Genomic DNA, 21321 nt, shown 5'->3' with positions numbered 1-21321 from the left:
GTCAGTCACTGACCTGTCGGCGGGCGCGCGGGCTGGCGCGGTTCCCCACCGGCTACTTTAGGGCTGGAGCTAGGGGAAGGAGGCTGAAGGGGCCCTCGGGCCTCATGCCCTCCAGGTCCTCCGCGGCCGCCGCGGCCCTGACGCTTCCCGAGGCCGGCGCCCCGCCCCTCCCTGTGCCTAGCACCCGGCGCGTAATAACTGGGGAGGCTTCTGGCTCTGTGGCTACCCTTGCCACCCCATCCCCTGGTTTGTCTTCCGATCCAGACGTAGCTCTTGCCCAGAGGCAGGGGCGACCTCGCCACTGTCCCCCTTTTCCTGGATCTCATACCTCCAGGACCACACCCTCCAGCCTACGTTCCTCAAGCCCGAGAGGCTGGGATAGTGCAGGAATGTGGGTGCTTGGAAATCTGTGAGTCCAAGCTGCTGGCCAGGGTGCAACCAGTAAGTGGCAAAGCCAGGGTCTTTCGGAAAATAACTATTTTTTCCTGGTCACAAAAGCAACACAAGGTCTTTGTAGAAAAAAATTTTAAAGTAAATAAACTATTTTTTTTAAAAGATAATTTTAAAAATAGATTTCCTACCTAGATATACAGCATTTGACAAAAATGGTTTCATAGTCTGCTTACATTTTATTATAGTGTGTTCTTCCATGTCACTAAATATTGTTCCAAAACAATTGTACTGGCTGCATGATATTTCAAAATAGAGAGTGACCATAATTTTCCCCAATCCCTCATTCAACATTTCATAATCACAGTCAATATGGCTCCCTTCTTCTGGTCCCAGTTCCAATGTAATCTGAATCAGATGCCAGAATAATCACGCCCAGGTGCCATTTTCAGCTGTCAGCTAAGAACCTGTAGTGGTGGCTTTACCTTGAGTGTCAATTCCCTTAGAATTATCTTGGTCCCCCCTCTTCACACACATACTCAGTCACCTTGTCTTGTTAATTTTTTCCCCCCAACAAGATTTTATGTCTGTCATCTTCCCACTTGATTCGATGCCTACCCGAGTTTATTGTAGTTCCTTACCTATAATAATCTCTCTTATCTGGGAAGGGGAGATAGAGTAAAAGGGAGAGAAAATAAATATGTGTCAGTCATTTACTATATGCCAGGCATTTCAACTCATTCAATGCTTCTAATAACTCTGAGGCAAGTAATAATATTGGCATTTACATGATGAAAGTGAAGCTCAGCAATCAAGTAACATGGCTAAGGTCACAGTGAAGCCAGGATTCATACCAGGTCTGACTCCCAAAGACCATGTTCTTGCATTAGGCCAATGTTTCTCAACCTTCATTATCACCTCCCCTGCTAAAGAAAAAAAAAAAAAAAAAATTAAAGTTACTTAATTAAATTTAAATTCTTTTTAACAAGATAAATACTAAAGAGTAAGATTTTGTCAGGTAGGGATGAGCTTTTAGAGAGCTACACCCCATTGAAATATGTAAGATTTTTTCATCCCTTAAAATCAATCTTCACCCTGTTGCGGGATGACATAGTCCTCACTGAGAATGTGTGCACTAGGCCAATGCTAGAGGTCACAATCTGCAAGCCCAGGCCCAGATCAGACCCTTAAATTTATTGACTTGCAAGATAAATATAAAAAAATGACAGACATTTATGCCAGTGGTAATCTAGTAGCCACTCCAAGACTTATTTGGCAGCTTCTCTTGGAATGTCTTATACTCATCTCCAATTTAACATGTTCAACACAGAACTCTTGGTTCCCCCCCGCCCCCCGCAAAACACACACACACAAAACCATAAAAAATCTGCTTCTCTATTTCCCAATTGTTAAACTACAGGCTTAGGAGGAGTCTTCCTTGATTCTTCTCTTTCCCTGTTGTGGCTGTGGTGTGCTGTAGAGTTGATTCTGACTCACAGTGACACTATGTGACAGAGTAGAACTGCCCCACAGAGCTTCCTAAGCTGTAATCTTTACAGAAGCAGATCACTGGGCCTTTCTCCTGTGGAGCCACTGGTGGGTTTGAACTGCTAACCTTTCTGTGAGCAGTCAAGTGCTTAACCATTGTACCACCAGGGCTCCCTTCTCTTTCCCTAATACCTCATATATCCAATCATTCAACAGAACTTTTCAGCTCTAGTTTCTAAACACATCCCAAATCCAACCACTTCTCACTCTACCATCACCACCCTAGCCCAACCTGTCATTGTCTCTCTCCTGGATGACTGTGTAGACTCTTAACTGGTCTCCCTGTCTCCTCTTTGGCCGCCCAACAAATGATTCTCACACAGCAGCCAAAGTGATCCTTGTAAAACGTAATTAAGATTATGTTACTCTCACCTAAATATAAAATCTAAAATGATAAAGTTCATGGAAGAAAAAAATAGGAACAACACTAGGAGCCCTAATACATAGCATAAACAGTGTACAAAACATTACTAGAACTGCAAAAGCAGCAAAAAAGGAATTAGGTAACTGGGAGTTCCTAACAGTTAAACACCTATGCTCACCCAAAGACTTCACCAAAAGAGTAAAAAGATTACCTACAGACTGGGAAAAAAGTTCTTAGCTATGATATTTCCAGTCAATGCCTGATCTCTAAAATCTACATGTTACTGCGAAAACTCAGCAACAAAAAGACAACCCAATTAAAAAATGGGCAAAGAATATGAACAGGCACTTCACTAAAGAAGACATTCAGGTAGCTAACAGATACATGAGAAAATGCTCACGATCATTAGCCATAAGGGAAATGCAAATCAAAACTACAATGAGATTTCATCTCACTCCAACAAGGCTGGCATTAATCCAAAAAACACAAAATAGTAAATGTCGGAGAGGTTGTGGAGAGACTGGAACACTTATACACAGCTAGTGGGAATGTAAAATAGTACAACCACTTTGGAAATTGATTTGGTGCTTCCATAAAGAGCTAGAAATAGAACTACCGTAAGAGCCAGCAATCCCACTCCTTGGAATATATCTTAGAGAAATAAGAGCCTTTACACGAACAGATATATGCATGCCCATGTTCACTGCAGCACTGTTTACAATAGCAAAATGATGGAAGCAACCAAGGTGCCCATCAATGGATAAATAAATTATGGTATATTCACACAGTGGAATACTATGCATCGATAAAGAACTATGATGAATCTGTGAAACATTTCATAACATGGAGGAACCTGGAAGGCATTATGCTGAGTGAAATTAGTTGCAAAAGGACAAATATTGTATGAGACCACTATTATAAGAACTCAAGAAATAGTTTAAGCGGAGAAGAAAATATTCTTTGATGGTTATGAGAGGGGGGAGGTAGAGTGGGGATTTACTAATTAGATAGCAGACAGGAACTAATTTAGGTAAAAGGATGGACAACACACAATACAGGAGAGGTTAGCACAACTGGATTATACCAAAAATAAAGAAGTTTCCTGAATAAATTGAACACTTCGAAGGCCAGAGTAGCAGGGGCGGGGGTTTGGGGACCGTGGTTTCAGGGGACATCTAGGTCAATTGGAATGATAAAAACTATTAAGAAAACATTCTCAATCCCATTTTGGAGAGTGGCATCTGGAGTCTTAAATGCTAGCAAGCAGCCATCTAAGGTGCAACAATTTGTCTCAACCCACCTGGAGCAAAGGAGAATGAAAAATACCAAAGACACAAGGTAAGTATGAGCCCAAGAGTCTGACTACAAAGACTGCATCAGCCTGAGACCAGAAGAACTAGATGGTGCCCAGCTACAACCGATGACTGCCATGACAGGGAAGCACAACAGAGAATCCCTGAAGGAGCAGGAGAGCGTGGGATGCAGACCCCAAATTCTTGTAAAAAGAACAGACTTAATGGTCTGACTGAGACCAGAGCGGCCCCAGAGGTCGTGGTCCCCAGACCTTCTGTTAGCCCAAGACAGGAACCATTCTCGAAGCCAACTCTGCAGACAGGGATTGGACTGGACTATAAGATAGAAAATAATACTGGTGAGAAGTGGGCTTCTTGGATAAAGTAGACACATGAGACTACCCGGGCAGCTCCTGTCTAGAGGGGAGATGTGAAGGCCGAGGGGGACAGAAGCTGGCTGAATGAACACGGAAACACAGGGTAGAGGGAAGGAATGTGCTGTCTCATCAGGGGGAAAGCAACTAGGAGTATATAGCAAGGTGTATATAAGTTTTTGTATGAGAAACTGACTTGATTTGTAAACTTACACTTAAAGCACAATAAAAAAAAAAATCATGTTAATCTCCTACTGTCAACCCTCCAATAGCTTCCCATCATACTTAGACTAAAACCCAAACCCTCTGTCATAGCCCACCAGGCCCAACAGAAGCTGGCCCTAGCCATCCTCTCTGACATCGTTCCTACCACTCTCTCCCTCAATCATTGTCCTCCAGCCACAGTGACCTCATTATTCTTTGAAACTACCAAGCTTTTTTTCACCTCAGGGCCTTTGTACTTGCTGTTTCCTCTGCCTGGAATGCTCTTCCCCAAGGTGTTCCCATGACTCATTCTGTACTTTATTCAAGTCTCTGCTCACACGTCAAATCTTAAGAGAAGTCTTTCCTAACTACCCCATCCAAAATAGCCTCTCTCCCCTCCATCATTCTGTATCCCCATATTCTCTCTTATTTTCATTCATAGTATCTGAAATTATGTATTTGGTTACTTGTTTGTCTTTATTCCAATTAGAACAGACATAAACTGCACAGGAACGGCAACGTCCTAGTCATTGCTGAATCATCAGCACTTAGAATAGTACCTTCCATAGAACAGATGCTCCATTGAAACACATTGAATAAATGAATGAATTATTCCAGAACTGCAATACAACTACCTAAGTCTGTAGCTGAAGAGCCTTATGGCTTTCCTTCTACCTTTCCAGCCACTGCCTTCTTTGTGAGTCTTGTTTCCATTGTCTATCCCTTACCCAGCCATGTTTCAGTAATCCTATGTGCTGAGGACTGCTGAATCTGAACTACATGTCTAATTTGGGTCTTTGTTCTGTGCTTCAGAGGCATCACCTCTTGGGATAGTATCCCACAAGCACCTCAAATTCTACATGTCTGTGGTGCGATGGCTTGCTTTTGTGTGGCCTTTCTCACCATGGTCTTGTAACTCCCACCAAAGCAATTGGGTGGGACGGTGCAAATAAAATAATTGTGGCCCGCTAAGGGGATTGGTCAGTTTTGCCATCCCGCTAGGCTTAAGAATGAGCCATTCCAGAGGCAAGGAAAGGATCTCACCACCATCAAGGAAGAAGGGCCAAGAGTGGAGCACATACTTTGAACTAAGGATCCCTGCACTGAGAAGCTCCTGGTACCTGGAGACAGAGAGAGAGCTGAAACACTGAAGACTGTGAGAAGTGGTAGCAGAGAAACAGCAACAGGAGAGACCAGCAGGTGACAGCGTGGTGGGCTTCCCAGCCCATGGAGAGAGAAAGCTGAGTGCCTTTGGGCAGGAGGCTTGCTGGCAAAGTAGGGTGTCTCCGGGCACTTGGTGAAGGGAGCTAGGTTTGCCAATCCATTGAGCTAGAGCTGAGTGCCTTCTGGCAGGGGCTTACCGGCGGAGCGGGAGGCCTCTGGGCGCTTATCAGCAGAGCTAAAAGAGCTTTGTAATGCTTGTTTGAGTAGGGCAGAGGCCAAGGGGCCAGAGAGAGGTATGCCTGCGGCACGGCTAAGAAGAGGCTGTCCTGATGGAAGAACTATGTCCTGAGCATTCCTGAACCTGAACTGTAACCTGTCACTTCCTTAATAAACGCCATAATCATGAGTATTGTCTGTTAGTTCTGTGTGGCCATTATAATGATTATCAAACCCAGCACAGAAGTAGACAGTGTCATGGGAGGCACAGTTGGTGTCAGAATTGGTAAAAATGGTGGAGAGAGGAGGCATGTGTGAACTCTGCCTCGTAGGAGTCAGCCTTGGGTTGTTGATCTTGATTATCCTTCCCCCTTACGAAGTTAGAGGAGATCAGATGCCTCCACTGCACCATTTTTACAACATTCAAACCCAAACATCGTTTTCCTCTATAGTTCTAGATTTCCTCTGTCCATCCAGTTCCCCAAGTTGGATACCTTTGAGTTATCAGAGAACACTTCCTCTCTATTGATGTTCCTCCACAGTCAATCTTGACCATGTCTCCTATCTGTCCATGCTTCCCTGTCCCTAGCTCCACCATCCTAGTTCAAACCACCAAAACTTCTTACTTGGAATCTGACACCTAATTCTGTCATACCCCACTCAAAAACTGTATAGTTTCCCATTGCCCTAAGGATAAAGTCAAATATGTGACTGTAGCTAAGAAGGCCCTTCAGGACTCAGTCCATTCCTTCTTTTCCAGCCACAAGTCTTTCCATTTCCTACTTCCACTGACCGCATCATTCAAATTCTTTGCTCCATTCATTCTGAACCACAGGCAATTCCTCAAATATGCCTCTCTTGCCTCTACACCTCTGGATGTGCTATTTCCTGTTTGGAACTTTCTCCTCTTCCACTCCTTCCCCCCAGCCCATTCTGTCAGGGAAGAGCTAAGTTTAAACATCATTCCCTTCAGAAAGCTTTCCCGGCAACTCAAACCTGGGTTAATGTCCTCTGATGTGCTCTCAAGCACCTAGTACTTTCCTCAGTAAAGCACTTGTCCTCCTCTATTGTAATTGCCTTTAAGAAAGTAAGCTTAAAGGCAGAAGCTGTATCTTACTCAAATTAGTGTGCCTAGCATCTTGCATGTTGTTGTTGTGTGCCATCCACTGGATTGAGAATCATAGCAACCCTGTAGGGAGAGTAGAACTGCCCCATAAGGTTTCTTAGGCTGAAATCTTCATGCGAGCTGATCGCCAGGTCTTTTCTTCCATGGAGCTGCTATTGGGTTCAAACCGTCAACATTTTGGTTAGCAGCTGAGCACTTAACCATTGTGCCACCAGGGCTCCCTGCATAGTACATTCAAAAAATACACAAATATTTGTTGAATAAGGGAACCTCAAATGGGGATGTTAGCACTTGAATGTAATTTCCATGAGTGAGCCCTTCTAGCTATTTTATCTTCTCTTTCTATGTCACTTTCTCCCCACAATTCATTCTCCTGTGTGAAGCCTCTCAGCTGGGCTATGCCCTTCTCAAGGCCTTCCCCTTGGTTTGTACTGAGTAGATGCCCTGGTTAAGCACCTGAGCCCATCTAACCCCAAGAATCATGACCTGCCCCAGGACTCAGGGCCTCAGGGAGTACCAGTTCCATCAGGTGACCCAAACACACACCAGGCTGCACACTTTACAACTTTTTTTCCCCTCAACAACATGGGGACATTTGGACACCACAGGGGGCAGTGCATACAAATGAATAAATTCTCTTAGAGATAGCTCAATGGATTTGGTATAAAAAATAAACCAACAATTACCTGATTTGATAAGAAAAATTCTAATTCAGAGGTAAAGTAGAACATATTCACATTATCAGTTTAGCTGGTTAGTTTACCTGAGTTGTCAAGGGATAATGTACACCTCATTGAAGAATTTTGCAACCATAATGTCTTATAAATTATCAACATTTACTTCTAAACAAACAAACAAAAAACCGCCTTTTCATTTTGAAATTCCACTTCTATAAATTTATCTTAAAGACTTCTTGGCTCAAGTAGACACATGAGACTATGTGAGCAGCTCCTGTCTGGAGGTGAGATGAGAAGGCAGAGGGGGACAGGAGCTGGTTGAATGGACACGGGAATACAGGGTGGAGAGGAGTGTGCTGTCTCATTAGCGGGAGAGCAGCTAGGAATACATAGCAAGGTGTATATAAGTTTTTGTATGACAGACTGACTTCATTTGTAAACTTTCACTTAAAGCACAACAAAAAAAAAAGGGGGGGGGAATGTTCACTGCAGCGTCTTTTGTAAGACAGACAATCCAAACCAATCCAAATGTCCATTGATAAGAGGCTAATTCAATAAATTATGGTACATCAATATAATAAAATACTATGTAGCTGCTGAAAAGAACGAAGTGGACTTCTCTGTACTGGTACCAAAAGGTGTCTAGGATATATTGTGCAGTAAAAACAAAACAACAACACTGAAAAAAAAACTAGATTATAAAGCAGAAATGTATACAGTGATCATATTTAAGAAAAAAATTTCATTCATATTTAACGGGGAAAAGGCCAACATTTATTGAACACTTGCTGTTACTGGGCACTATTTTAAGTGTTTAACATTTATTAACTTATTTCTCAAAACAACCCTATGAAATAGGTAGGATTAATACCCCCATTTAACAGATGAGGAAACAGGTACAGAGAAGTTAAATTCTTGTCCAAGGTTGGTAGTCATTGGCAGAGCCAGAATTTGTTCCTTAGCAGATTGGTTCCAGAGAACAGAATGAGAAAAATATAGGGTAGGTTGTTAACAGTGGTTATTTCTTATGAGATAGGATCAGGTAGGACTTCAATTTGTTATATATCTCCTTAAGGTTTGACTTTTTTTAAAAACTATCAACAAATGTTACCTGTTTGGCATAGACCAGAAAAAAAAAAAAGATTAAAAAGAAGAAAAAATAAAAACTGCTATCCTATTCACTGGCTGGGCATGGAATATAGTGATTTCAGCGAAGACTAACATGGGATCTATCACAGTACTTTCTAAGCACAGGGGATGCTTAGAGTTTGAAGCTTTACTGACTGCTTTAAGTTTTGGGGCGGGGGGGGGAAGTAATAATTTCCACAGCTGGATGGAGGCAGAGCCCCCACTGTCCCTGTTCCATTCAGCCGGGGCTGTGGCCGAGGGATGGTGGCTACACACCACGCCAGTGCTTCTAGTAAGAGTCAAAGCTGTGGACAGAGCCTGTCACAGATACCGCCATTCCACCGAAAGGATGCCTGAAAGTGAGCCCCAGACCTTGGGACTTGTGTTGCTAAGACAGTGACCAAAGATAAGGCAAAGGCAACCCCATAGTGACCTCATTCCTCTGACTTTAACGTGAGCCTACCTGCCAAGCGCTCAGCTGCTGTCTCCCTAGTTGGGCAATAACACGGCTATTAAAAAAAATTTTTTTCCCTGATAAAAATATATGATTATAGAAAATAAAACTCAGTCATAACATTACCATCCACAGATAATCAGTTTTGATATTTTGATACATTTCCTTTGAGTCTTTTTTAAAAAGTCATATATATAATATTATATATGTGTATCTCAGAGCCCTGGTGGCACAATAGTTAAGAACTTGGCTGCTAACAAAAAGGTGGGCAGTTCAAATCCACCAGCAACTCCTTGGAAACCCTAGGGGGCAGTTCTGCTCTGTCCTATAGGGTCGCTATGAGTTAGCATCAACTCGAGGGCAACGAGTTTGTTTGGTTTGGATACATACAGTTTTGTACCTTTTTTCCACTTAACATTATATTGTAAACATTTCCTCTGGTCTGAAATATTCTTTGAAAAATAATTTTTAGTGGCCGTGTAATACCCCATCATATGGATATAGCCATTCTTTAAAACCTGTGTAGCTAAGGTTCTCCTTACCAGATCTAGAGGCAACAGAACAGGCAGGCTCATGTAAGGTTTTATTTTCACCTTTCCCATAAAAGACTGCAGGCCACCACCAGGGGTCAGTGCAGAGCCATCATCACAGGAGCCCCACTATGCAGTACTGCAAGCATGCCTTGATTGTAAGAAAACTGGTTACATGAGAGTCCATATTAACAAATCCTATCAGACTAAACCAGTTGCCCTAGAGTTGATTCCAACTCATGGTGACCCCATGTGAGTCACAGTAGAACTATGCTCCACAGGGTTTTCAAGGCTGTGACCTTTCAAAAGCAGATCCATAGGCTTTTCTTCCAAGGCACATCTGGGTGGACTTGAACCTCCAAACCATCAACCTTTCAGTTATCAGCCGAGCTTGTTAACTGCATCACAGAGGAGGACTATCACACAAGCAACCAAGTTCCTTTCCAGAGCAAGCTCCCTTAGTACAGGTTAAATTATCTGATTTCGTCGAATTAATTTATATTCAACCCTTTCAAAACAGCCATTTTATAAACCAAAGTTTATCAGTATAAGATGCAGTATTAGACCTGTTCTCATTTGCTTGGTATGAGGTCATCTGTGCAGAAAACACTCAGCCTGCCTAGTTAATATGTTTGTTGTGAAAATCAAATCAAATAACATATGAAAGTATCTTATAAATTATGAAGCAGCATATATTACTGCTTTAAGCAACTTTAAGTTGGCCTGTGTTAAAGATAGGCTATTGCTGAAGACTACAGGTAATTTTTAATTGGGATATTTGGATGAGTCATCAGCTACAAGAAATCCCAGGCAGTACTATGATTATGAAATGTAGTATAGGAGTATAGGGCATGATCATGATTATTTCACTGGTTTTACCCTAGTCCTCGCTCACCAGCTGTTAAGTCCCTGTGGAATTAATAATCTTTTTTTTCCAGAGCTAAAGTTGTTATTTGCAGCCAATTTGGTTTTAGTTCCTTTCCATGCTCACTTACCTGAGGCTCCTTCAGGAAAATTACCCTGAGCTCAGAAATGGCTCCAACAACTTATAAGTAGGTGAATGACAGGGATCAAAAAGCCCCTGATGCCTCTAGCCTGACATGCCAGATGGGCTCTGGCACAGATGTTTAGTGCTTCTGGCTTCTCTTAATCCAGAAGTGACTATTAGGAGCAAAAGGCACCAAGGGCCCTATTTCCCTCCTGGCCAGGCTTCTGACTCAGCCCTTTGCCCTTCCCTCTGTTCTTATTTCCTCTCCAGTTCCCAGTGCCTGTCATGTGGCATCAGGGATGAAAATGAGCTAGGGTTGAGCATCCTGGGGGCCAAGGATCATTCAAACCTAGCTTCATGTAGCCCTTCCTGAGAACAGCCCAACCTGCTAAAAGGCTCACTCTGACCAATCTCAGAACACACAGGGGCCCCAGCAAAGCAGGGCCCAGAGAGTCCCTCATCGTTGGCCCTTGATTTCCTACTGGGTTGGCACATAAAGCTCTCTGGTGAGGAAGGGCACAGTGGCCACACAAAGAAAACAAGGAAGCTCACACTGTCCTGTAACAGTCCCAGAGAAGGGCAGTCCTGGGTCTTTCTTTCCTCTGAGGTCCTATGTCTTGGGGCAGCATCTAAGACAGGGCACCAGTTGAACAGCTTGTGCTCTAGGTAACTACAGTTCCTGGTAGGTGTACATAGTAAGTGTTTAAAAAATATTACTGCATGTATGAATGGCAGGTTTAGGCCATTAGAGCAGCATTAAACCACAGAGTACCTGAAAAGAGCTACATTTCTATGGCCAATCAAAAAAAAATAAACAAGAGTCTCAGGATTGAAATTGTAGGATTAAGCCTATAAACTTGAAAGGAAGTCAAGAGGGTCTCAATAGCTGGAAACAAACCCAGAAAAACCCAAGGGCCATATAACAGTAATGCAGCAATCATTAACAATCACTTATTCTTTAAGAGCAGTTTCCAGTACACGGGCCCGCAGGGCATCCACAAGCTCATCCCTGTAAGGGTCAACCTCCCGCAATCAGAGCCTGACCAGCTGGCACCACCCTGCATGAGGGCAGGGAGGCTCATCCAGAAGGGCTGAGTCACCAGCAGATCTGACAACGAGGCCCCATGGACGTGTGGAGAGTCCTTTGCCCTCAGGGCCGCAGATCCCGGCCTTATGCCTCCTAACCTGTAAGGCTCCTCTACTGCTTCAGTCTCAGAGGCACTGCGGAAGCCCTTGCTCCATGATGGGCTGCCATTTGCCTAGGAAGGAGCCTGGAGCACATACAGCCAGGTTACTCAATGTTGTCGTAGACTTGGATCACGTCCTCGTGGCTGCCAAGAGCCTGGATGAGATGGGCGGCCCGCTCCAGGTCATGGTCAGCCAGCTGCACCTTGGTGTTGGGGATGAACTCTAGCATACAGGACACAGAACACAAGCCCAGGGAGTCCAGCTTCTTCCTCACTTGATGCAGTGAAGAGGCATCACAAATAAACTGGAAATAAAGGGAGATCAGCAGGTGAGGAGCCAGGAGCTAACAAGTCTAAAAGAAGCTACTGTAATAGATTACTGAGTTTAAGCTCTTAACTGGCAGGACATCTTTTTCAATTTTCTGAATCCTTCTCATCAATCTCAGCAGAGTAGGCCTTACCCAATATTCGCTTAATAAATGTCTGTGCAGTGTGTGAGCTTTTTGTCTGACGTGTACCTAGGGTGCAGGAAGAAGGAAATCGAGAGAAGCATGCCTTCACGTGTCTAGTAAGGCCCTCTTGGAACCTGCCAAACACATAGGCTTTGTACTCACTTTAAAAATGTTTTTTTCCTCTTCGTCTTCAGTTTCTATAACATCCTCAGCTCCTGCTTCGATTGCCAGCTCCAGGGCGCGCTCTAGGTTCACAGCTTTCTTCTCTCTGTCTTCCACGCCAACCACGACCACTCCCTTTTTGTCAAAGGAGTGACGAGCTCCTTCTGCCATCATTCCTCTGACAGGAAAGGAAATGGGCCTTTAGACACTCCTCCACCAAGCACAACATTCTAACCCTGTCTCTGTCCCACCCAGCCTCTGGAGGATGCACAGATATGGAGCTGCTTTCTTCCTGGAGAAGACAAAGTCACTTTTGGGCAAGAGGCTAGTCCATGAATATCCCTATTCTCTATTTTCTGCCCTGATTGGAGTTTGGAGGATGCAAAGACTTTGCTCAGGATTTCCTTGTGCCATTAAGACTCTAGTCCCAGTGGCATATTTTAACACCTGGACATGATATGGCTACAGATGGGATAACAGGACAAAGATCCCCTTCTATACCTGATGAACAAGTCTTCTGTATCCTTCCTAGTCTAGAACCCATCAGAGAAATTAAATTATACCATTTGGATTCTGTTAAGGATTAAGTGTGCTTAAAAATGGAAACACCATTAGGAAGCAACAGTGCTTCCTTTGCACAGAATTAGAGCCTATAGGCTTCATCCCCCGCCCCCCCCCCATACCTCCCCTACACATTCACATACCCATTCTTGTTCAGGATACGCCTGATGTCCGAAAGGCACTTGGAGCCACTGTTAGATAACACCTCAATGAGCAAAGAAGAGCCACCAGGGCCTCGACCCCCATAAAGCAAATAAATGTCCTTGGTTCTCTGCAATAAACAACACAAACACATCTTCCCATTTCCCGATTCCCTCTAGCATGCCAGTCCTTAACTGCAGGTACCACAAAGTTGACTCCCTCAATGGCTGGCTTAATGCCTCGGCTTTCAAGTCTTTATTTTTGTCCCCACCCTCTGAAAGGAGGCCCTTGGGACCAACTTTTGAGGTCATTGCAAGTACAACCTCCTACTTGGAAGTGAATGTTCCCCTGGTCCCTGAACAACTAATCAGGCTCCCAGCTTTGCTTTCTCTCCTAACCAGCTGAATGCCACATCTACCCTCAGTCACCCTCACCAAGACTCCCCCTCCTACACCTCCTTCTGCAGGAAACCCACCTATGAAGTCTCAGCTCTGCCTCCATCTGTTCATCTATCTGCTTTGCTTCTACCCCGGGGCTGCTGAGTACTGCTGTGGGAAAAATCACACACCTGGGCCTTATCATAAATGCTGCTAAAAATAGCATGGTCACAAAATTCAAATTAACAATCAAAAAGTCTGGTGACCAACCTCGTTTGGATCCTCCATGCCTTCTCCTCATCCCTTGTCCCCGCATCTAGATCTTCACCACTCTCTCCAACCACACTGCTCTGCTGTCTTCCCAGGAACTCTCAATTGATGATGTCTCCCTTCCTCTATCACAAAGGAAATAAAGGGCCACCAGGCAAGGGATGACCTTCTTTCTGTCTCCATCACCTTATCTGCACATGCTGGTTAGGGCATAAGCTCTGGACTCTGTCTGGTTTCAAGTCTGTCATTTTCTATGTAACCCTGGACAAATCACCTTACCTTTCTGTGCCTCAGTTTCAACTTAAAATTGTTTTACAGATTCAATAATATACATACAATTCTTATCCAAGTGCTTGGCCCAGAGTAAGCGCTCAGTAACCATTAACTGTTAAGAAGACTGCTTCCTCAGACTCTTCCTACTTGTCCCAGAAGTGTCCTATCATCTGGGTTTGAAGGCAATTCCTACACCAGGATTCTGCATCCTTGTCCCTCCCCCCATCCCTATCACCTGGACCCTTTCTTTTTCTATTGTCTTTTCTCCTTCAGGCATACACATCTAGAAATGAAAAACAAATCATTCCTCAACCTAGTATCAGGGCTTTCCCCATACTGTGCCCTTTCTTCTACCCATCTCCTCACAAATGGGCTGAGCAGTCCTAAGGCTGATGGCTCAGGACACTGTTCATCCATCCTATTCCTGACTGTGCTCCTGCAACCAATGGCCAAGGACATAGAGCCCCCAGAGCCTCTGGGTTGAAGGTGTCAACCTCATTGCAAATCTTTTGATAATTAAAGGAGTGTTTGGTAGCCTTCCAGACAGGGACCCTGTGGGGACTGTGATCAATAACAAGAACGTCGAACTAAAAATGACACACCTCCATTTTCAGAGATGCCTCAATCGTTGACTTGGGCATGTGCTTGCTGCGACACACCTCTAAGATGTTTGCCAGGTTGCTGTTGACCTCAGGGTTGGGACCTCCCTCTGAGATAAGGAGAAAAGAGTAGGTGAAAATATCTCATTACAGCTTGAAATAATTAAGGGATTGTCAGTTCCTTTCCCCATCACTTGTCTGTCCATTCATCGTACTGTGTGGCTTGCATGTTGCTGTGATGCTGGAAGCTACGCCACCAGTAATTAAAAAAAGAGCAGGGTCATCCCTGGTGCACAGGTTTTAGCTGAGCTTCTTGACTAACACTAGGGTGAAGGATCTGAAAAAATAAAAACAATCTATTTCTAAAAAGACTGGCGTGAAAACCTTGGGAACAGCAGCAGAACAGTGCCGTAAGATGAGCCCCTCAGGTCAGAAGGCACTCGAAATATGACTGGGGAAAAGCTGCCTCCTCAAAGGACAGTTGACCTTAATGATGTGAATGGAGTAAAGCTTTTGGGACATTCATTTGCTGATGTGGCACAACTCAAAATGAGAAAAAAAATCCATTAATAATAGGAACATGGAATGTACAAAGTATGAATCTAGGAAAATCAGAAGTCATCAAAAATGAAATGGAACGCATAAAGATTGACACACTAGGCATTAGTGAGCTGAAATGGACTGGTATTGGCCATTTTGAGTTGGACAATCATAGGGTCTACTATGCCAGGAATACAAATTGAAGAGGAATGGCATCGCATTCATCATCAAAAAGAATATTTCAAGATCTATACTGATGTACAATGCTGTCACTGAAAGGAAAATATCCATACACCTACAAGAAAGACTAGTTAATACAACTATTATTCAAATTTACCCACCAACCATTAATGCCAGAGATGAGGAAACTGATGATTTTACCAACTTCTGCAGTCTGAAATTGATCAAACATGCAATCAGGATGCATTGATAAGTACTGGTGATTGGAAAGCAAAAGTTGGAAAAAGAACAAGGATTGGTAGTTGGAAAATATGGCCTTGGTGACAGAAACAATGCTGGAGATAGCAATATAGTTTTGTTTTTTTTTTTTAATTGTGCTTTGTCTTAGCTATCTAGTGCTGTTATAACAGAAATATCGCAAGTGGATGGCTTTAACAAAGAAAAATTTATTTCCTCACAGTAAAGTAGGCTAAAAGTCCAAATTCAGGGCGTTGGCTCCAGGCGAAGGCTTTCCGTCTCAGTCAGCTCTGGACAAAGGTCCTTGTCCTCAATTTTCCCCCAGTCGAAGAGCTTCTCAGGCGCGGGGACCCTGGGTCCAAAGGATACACTCTGCTCCTGGTACTGGTTTCTTGGTGGTATGAAGTCTCTGTCTCTCTGCTTGCTTCTTTCTTTTGTATCTCAAGAGATGGCCTCAAGACACAATCCAATCTTGTAGATTGACTCCTGCCTCACTTACACAACTGCCTTCCAACCTCCCTCGTTAACATCATAGAGGCAGGATTTACAACATATAGGAAAATCACACAATATCAGGAATCATGGCCTGGCTAAATTGATACACACATTTTGGGGGGGACATAATTCAATCCATGACATGCTTTAAGTGAAAGTTTACACTTTGTTAGTTTCTCATACAAATATTTATACACACATTGTTCAGCAATATAGAATTTTGCAAGACCAACAACGTACTCATTGCAAACACCTTTTTTAAAAAACACAAACAGTGACTATACACGTGGACCTCGCTGGATGGAATACAAAAGAATCAAATCGACTATATCTGTGCAAAGAGACGACAGAAGAAGCTAAATATCATCAGTTAGAACAAGGCTATGGGCCGACTGCAGAACAGACCATCAATTGCTTATAAGCATGTTCAAGTTGAAGTTAAAGAAAATTAAAACAAGTCTACAAGAGCCAAAGTACCACCTTGAGTATATCCCACCCGAATTTAGAGAGCATCTCAAGAACAGATAGGACGCACTGAACACTAATGACCAAAGACCAGAAGAGTTGTAGAAGAAAGCAAAAGGTCATAAGACAGGAAAGAAAGAAAACACCAAAATGCATATCAGAAGAGACTCTGAAACTTGCTTCTGAACACAGAATAGCTAATACAAATGGAAGAAATGACGACGTAAAAGAGCTGAACAGAAGATTTCAAAGGGTGGCTCAAGAAGACAAAGTGTTATAATGAAATGTGAGAAGGCCTGGACCTAGAAAACCCAAAGAGAAGAACACACTCGTCATTTCTCAAGCTGAAAGAACTGAAGAAAAAATTCAAGCCTCAAGTTGCAATAGTGAAGGATTCTATGGGCAAAATACTGAGCGATACAGGAAGCATCAAAAGAAGATGGAAAGAATACACAGAGTCACTGTACCAGAAAGAACTGGTCAACATTCAACCATCTCAGGGGTAGTGTATAATCAAGAACCAATGGTACTAAAGGAAGAATTCCAAGCTGCACTGAAATCTCTGGTGAAAAACAACGATCCAGGAATTGACAAATTACCAATTGAGATATTTCAACAAATGGATGCAATGTTGGAAATGCTCACTCGTCTATGCCAAGAAATTTGGAACACAGCTACCTAACCAACCGACTGGAAGAGATCCATATTTGTGCTCTGATTCAACAGAATGCAGAAATTATCAAACAATATCATTAATGTTATATGCAGTTAAAATTTTGCTGGAGATTATTCAAACACGGCTGTAGCAGTACATCAACAGAGAACTGCCAGAAATTTCTGCTGGATTCAGAAGAAGAGAAGGTGGAACCGGGGTTATCATTGTTGATGTCAGATGGATCTTAGCTGAAAGCAGAGACTACCAGAAAGATGTCTACCTGTATTTTACTGACTACACAAAGGTATTTGACTGTGTGGGTGTAACAAATTATAGATAACACTGCAAAGAACGGGAATTCCAGAACACTTAATTGTGCTCATGAGGAACCTATACATAGACCAAGAGGCAGTAGTTCAAACAGAACAAGGGGATACTGCATGGTTTAAAATCTGGAAAGGTGTGCATCAGGGTTATATCTTTTCACTATACCCATTCAATCTGCATGCTGAGCAAATAATCCGAGAAGCTAGACTATATGAAGAAGAATGCAGCATCAGGATTGGAGGAAGACTCATTAACACCCTGCATTAAGCAGATGACACAGACTTGCTTGCTGAAAGTGAAGAGGACTTGAAGTACTTACCAATGAAGATCAAAGACCACAGCCTTCAGTATGGATTGCACCTCAACATAAAGAAAACAAAAATTCTCACAACTGGACCGATAAACATCATCATGATAAACAGAGAAAAGACAGAAGTTGTCAAGGATTTCATTTTACTTGGGTCCACAATCAACACCTATGGAAGCAGCAGCCAGGAAATCAAAAGACACATTGCACCGGGCAAATCTGCTGCAAAGGACCTCTTCAAAGTGTTGAAGAGCAAAGATGTCATCTTGAAGACTAAGGTGCACCTGACCCAAACCATGGTATTTTCAATCGCATCATATGCATGTGAAAGCTGGACAACAAATACGGAAGACTGAAGAAGGATTAATGCCTTTGAATTATGGTATTGGCAAAAAATATCGAATGTGCCATGGACTGCCAGAATAATGAACAAATCTGTCCTGGAAGAAGTGCAGCCAGAATGTTCCTTAGAAGTGAGAATGGCGAGACTTCATCTCAGGTACTTTGGACATGCAATCAAGAGGGATCAGTCCCTGGAGAAGGACATCATGCTTGGTTAAGCAGAGGGTCAGTGAAAAAAGAGGAAGACCTTCAATGAGATGGAGTGACACAGTGGCTGCAACAATGGGCTCAATCATAGCAACGATTGTGAGGATGGCACAGGACTGGGCAGTGTTTCATTCTGTTTTATACGGGGTTGTTTTGAGTCAGAACTGACTCGACAGCATCTAACAACAATAATGTCCCTTTTCTTAATCCCACATCTCCCCAAGGCACTGTGGTGGTGCAATAGTTAAGCACTCAGCTACTAACTGAAATGTCAGTGGGTCAAAACTACTAGCCACTCCACAGGAGAAAGATGTGGCAGTGTGGTTTCATAAAGGTTACAGCTTTGGCAACCGTATAGGGCAGTTCCACTGTCCTATAGGGTCGCCATGAGTCAAAATGGACTCGATGGCAATGGGTTTGGTTTGGGTTTTTGGTTTTACCTAACGCCCCAGTCAAAACAGTGGCAGGTTGCCACACCACTTATCTGTCAGTTAGTTTAGAAAGTTGTATCCAGTGTTTATGCAGGATAGTATTTTGGAAGTTTCTCATTTACTTTAAAGGATGCGTATCTTTCCGTTAGGTTTCAGCAAGCAACACTTCGCTGTCAGATGAAGAGGGAAGGGATGCAGATGGTACCAATGTCTCCTTGACTTATTAATACTCCCTGCTCTGACTCCACTACTTTGTGTATAATTACTGAAATGCTCACACGACATTCTAATCATGCTCACTGTCTCTGAGGTAGGGCTTTGTCTCATCATCTTTGTATTACCAGTGCCTGGCACAGAATAAACACACAATAGTGTTGGTCAAACTCAATATCAAGAATTTAAATAGAAGAAACCAAGTGAAAAGTTTTAGGGGTAAATGAACACCTAGTGAATGTCTATTATGTGCCAGAAACTACCTGAAGGTGGGCATTATCCCTGTTTTACAGATAAAGACACTGAAACTCAGCAAGGTTAAGCCACGTTCTCAAGGTCATACTGTTAATGACAGAAATGAAATCTTCCTCATTCCAAAGTCCATGCTTTTTACAGGACTTTTCCTCCACTCATACGGGTGTCTGACACTAAACGCAAACTCAAACAAACAAACAAGCAAAAAAAAAAAAAAACCTCTTTTTTAGGGTGATTACACAACTGAGAAAAGACATAGAACCAAACTTATCTTTTAAGGGTGTGTGTCCCAGGAAACCCTAATGAACCAAACTAGGGTCTAGGCAAGTAACAGCTTTACTCAATGTCCCTGGCCCCACCTATATGCTACCAGAGGTGGCTGCAGAGGGTTTGGGTAACCTTTTCCGGAGAGGTACACATCTGACCTTACTCCTAAGGTCTGTTTCTATGAAATATCTAGCTACAGACTGGGATGAAGTCACATTTACCGTCTTATCTTTCTAAAAGCAGTTTCCTCTCTGAAAGCTGGCAGATGGTTAGTCTTGAAAGGGTGAATGGGTACAGCCCATGTAGGTAGCTGTTTTGAGGGTTTATGAGGTGGACATTGATGGGCACTGGGGAAAGAAAAGGGAATAACGACTAGGTAATGGGTGAGAAAGAGCCTTGGGGATGCAGTGGTTAAGAGTTGTGGACTGCTAACCAAAAGGTCAGCAGTTCGAATCCATCAGCCGCTCCCTGGAAACCATATGGGGCAGTTCCACTCTGTTCTATAGGGTCGCTATGAGTCGGAATCAACTCGACGGCAGTGGGTTTGGTTTTGGTTTAACTGGGTGAACCCTGGGGCATGGCCTGGGGCACAGAGAAGGCACGGAGAGGGTAGCGGTGACCAGTACCCACCTGAAGTGGGTGGCTGTTAGGCTCTCACCTTTAATCGCCAGGCGGATGCTCAGCGACAGCCTGGAAAAGATGCGGCTCCTTTCGGCGTCCTTGGGGCCCTTGACATGCCGGACTTTGGACCACTTGTTGTGCCCGGCGAGGGCCGCCGCAGTGAGGTGCAGCGTCCTGCCGGGAGCTGGGCAGCTGCCCCGGCGCTCGGGCTGGCAGGGCGGGGGAAGCCGCGGAAAAGCCGCCGGGGCCCTGGGGCCTCGCGCCCGCATGAAGCGGACAGCAGCCCTGCCCAGGCTGGCGGCAGCCCAGACCGCCATCGGGGAAGACCCTGGGCTGCAGCCTGCAAATAACAGTGGCCAAGGGCAGCCTGTCCTGCCCGCGGGCCCGGAGTCCACGGCCGCCTCGGCCAGTCACTTGAGGCCCGAAGGCTCAGGTTTGCCGGGGACAGGTGGACCGCAGTCGACCCTTCACCGTCCCGCGGCAGCCTGGGGCGGGGCCCCTCGGCGGTGCAGCATACTTCCTTTCCCGGGTCCGTTCCAAAAACACGTCCCCACGGCCGGCAAAGTCTGTTCCGCCGCCGCACTGTACTCGTTCCCAGGTGGAGAAGGGACACCGTGCTCGATCCTTCCCGGTTGCCTGGGAGGGCTCCAGACGTTATTTCCCACAATGATCTAGGATGAGTTTATACTAGAGCTCGTATCTAAGGTATGAAACTGATACAGCTTACCAATTTTTTCCCAACTTTGAGCAGGTCCGGAATGATCAATGCTTTGCTGTTGTTGCAATGGGATATGCAGTTCAATCTCCTCGTTTTACAGGTAAAGAAAAGAAACTGCTGCCCAGAGATGTGATTTGTCCCCCATTTGCCTAATCATTTAGTCTCTGAACTTTTTCTTCCCTATCTCTAAATAAGGATGCTACTACTTATTTCACCAACACAGGAGGATTGAAAATACAAAATAAGTCCTTGGCACTTTAAAGTAATAAAGTCTTGTCTAAATGGCAGTATAGTGATTAAGTCCCCAAATGCAAAAGATGGCTTGAGGCACATTTGAGTGAGACACCCCATTCAGGAGAGGGAGGATGATCAGAAAAGCATTCTGTTTTAATGTTGTTTTCTTTTACATATTGATGTCTCTGTTTCGCTATTTTCAGTGTTCTAGCTTTATTTTTGTGACTTCCCTGTCTGAGTTGATACCTGGTTGTTCAGTCCTGTGTTCTGGTCTTGGGTAACAACTGATTCTCTAACTGGAGGACTCTCTTCAGTCTTTCTTTTTTTCTTTCTTCCTTCCTTGCTTTCAT

General features: G+C 43.9%; 1 protein-coding gene across 3 annotated transcripts; it reads right to left on the bottom strand.

The window, feature by feature from the left end:
• Positions 1-622: 622 nt before the first annotated feature.
• LOC126062726 (translational activator of cytochrome c oxidase 1) lies at positions 623-20518 on the bottom strand. Of its 3 annotated transcripts, XR_007514129.1 has the most exons (7): positions 20057-20518; positions 14481-14587; positions 12961-13088; positions 12257-12434; positions 11641-11947; positions 1179-1316; positions 623-1050 (listed from the first exon to the last, which is right to left on the bottom strand). XR_007514129.1 is itself a non-coding variant. In XM_049860527.1 (5 exons), the coding sequence occupies exons 1-5, from the start codon at positions 20334-20336 to the stop codon at positions 11747-11749; spliced, it is 894 nt and encodes a 297-aa protein (XP_049716484.1). In that variant the 5' UTR covers positions 20337-20518; the 3' UTR covers positions 6853-11746. The 3 variants fall into 3 exon arrangements, 1 of the variants encoding a protein (XP_049716484.1); XR_007514128.1 differs by having other exon boundaries at positions 623-1316; XM_049860527.1 differs by lacking the exons at positions 623-1050; positions 1179-1316 and having other exon boundaries at positions 6853-11947.
• Positions 20519-21321: the final 803 nt, after the last annotated feature.

Source organism: Elephas maximus, chromosome 19 (genome assembly GCF_024166365.1).
Source record: "Elephas maximus indicus isolate mEleMax1 chromosome 19, mEleMax1 primary haplotype, whole genome shotgun sequence".
Classification (NCBI taxonomy): Eukaryota; Metazoa; Chordata; class Mammalia; order Proboscidea; family Elephantidae; genus Elephas; species Elephas maximus.
The sequence above is the reverse complement of the archived record's forward strand: the minus strand, read 5'-3'. Positions and strand labels throughout refer to the sequence as shown.

Excerpts from the sequence above, each read along its gene's own strand:
- LOC126062726 (XM_049860527.1), bottom strand. The coding sequence starts at position 20,336 with ATGGCGGTCTGGGCTGCCGCCAGCCTGGGCAGGGCTGCTGTCCGCTTC. Across the intron at positions 13,089-14,480 it reads AGGCATCTCTGAAAATGGAG|AGAACCAAGGACATTTATTT; the intron begins GTGTGTCATTTT and ends TGTTTATTGCAG. Across the intron at positions 11,948-12,256 it reads AGGAAAAAAACATTTTTAAA|TTTATTTGTGATGCCTCTTC; the intron begins GTGAGTACAAAG and ends CTTTATTTCCAG.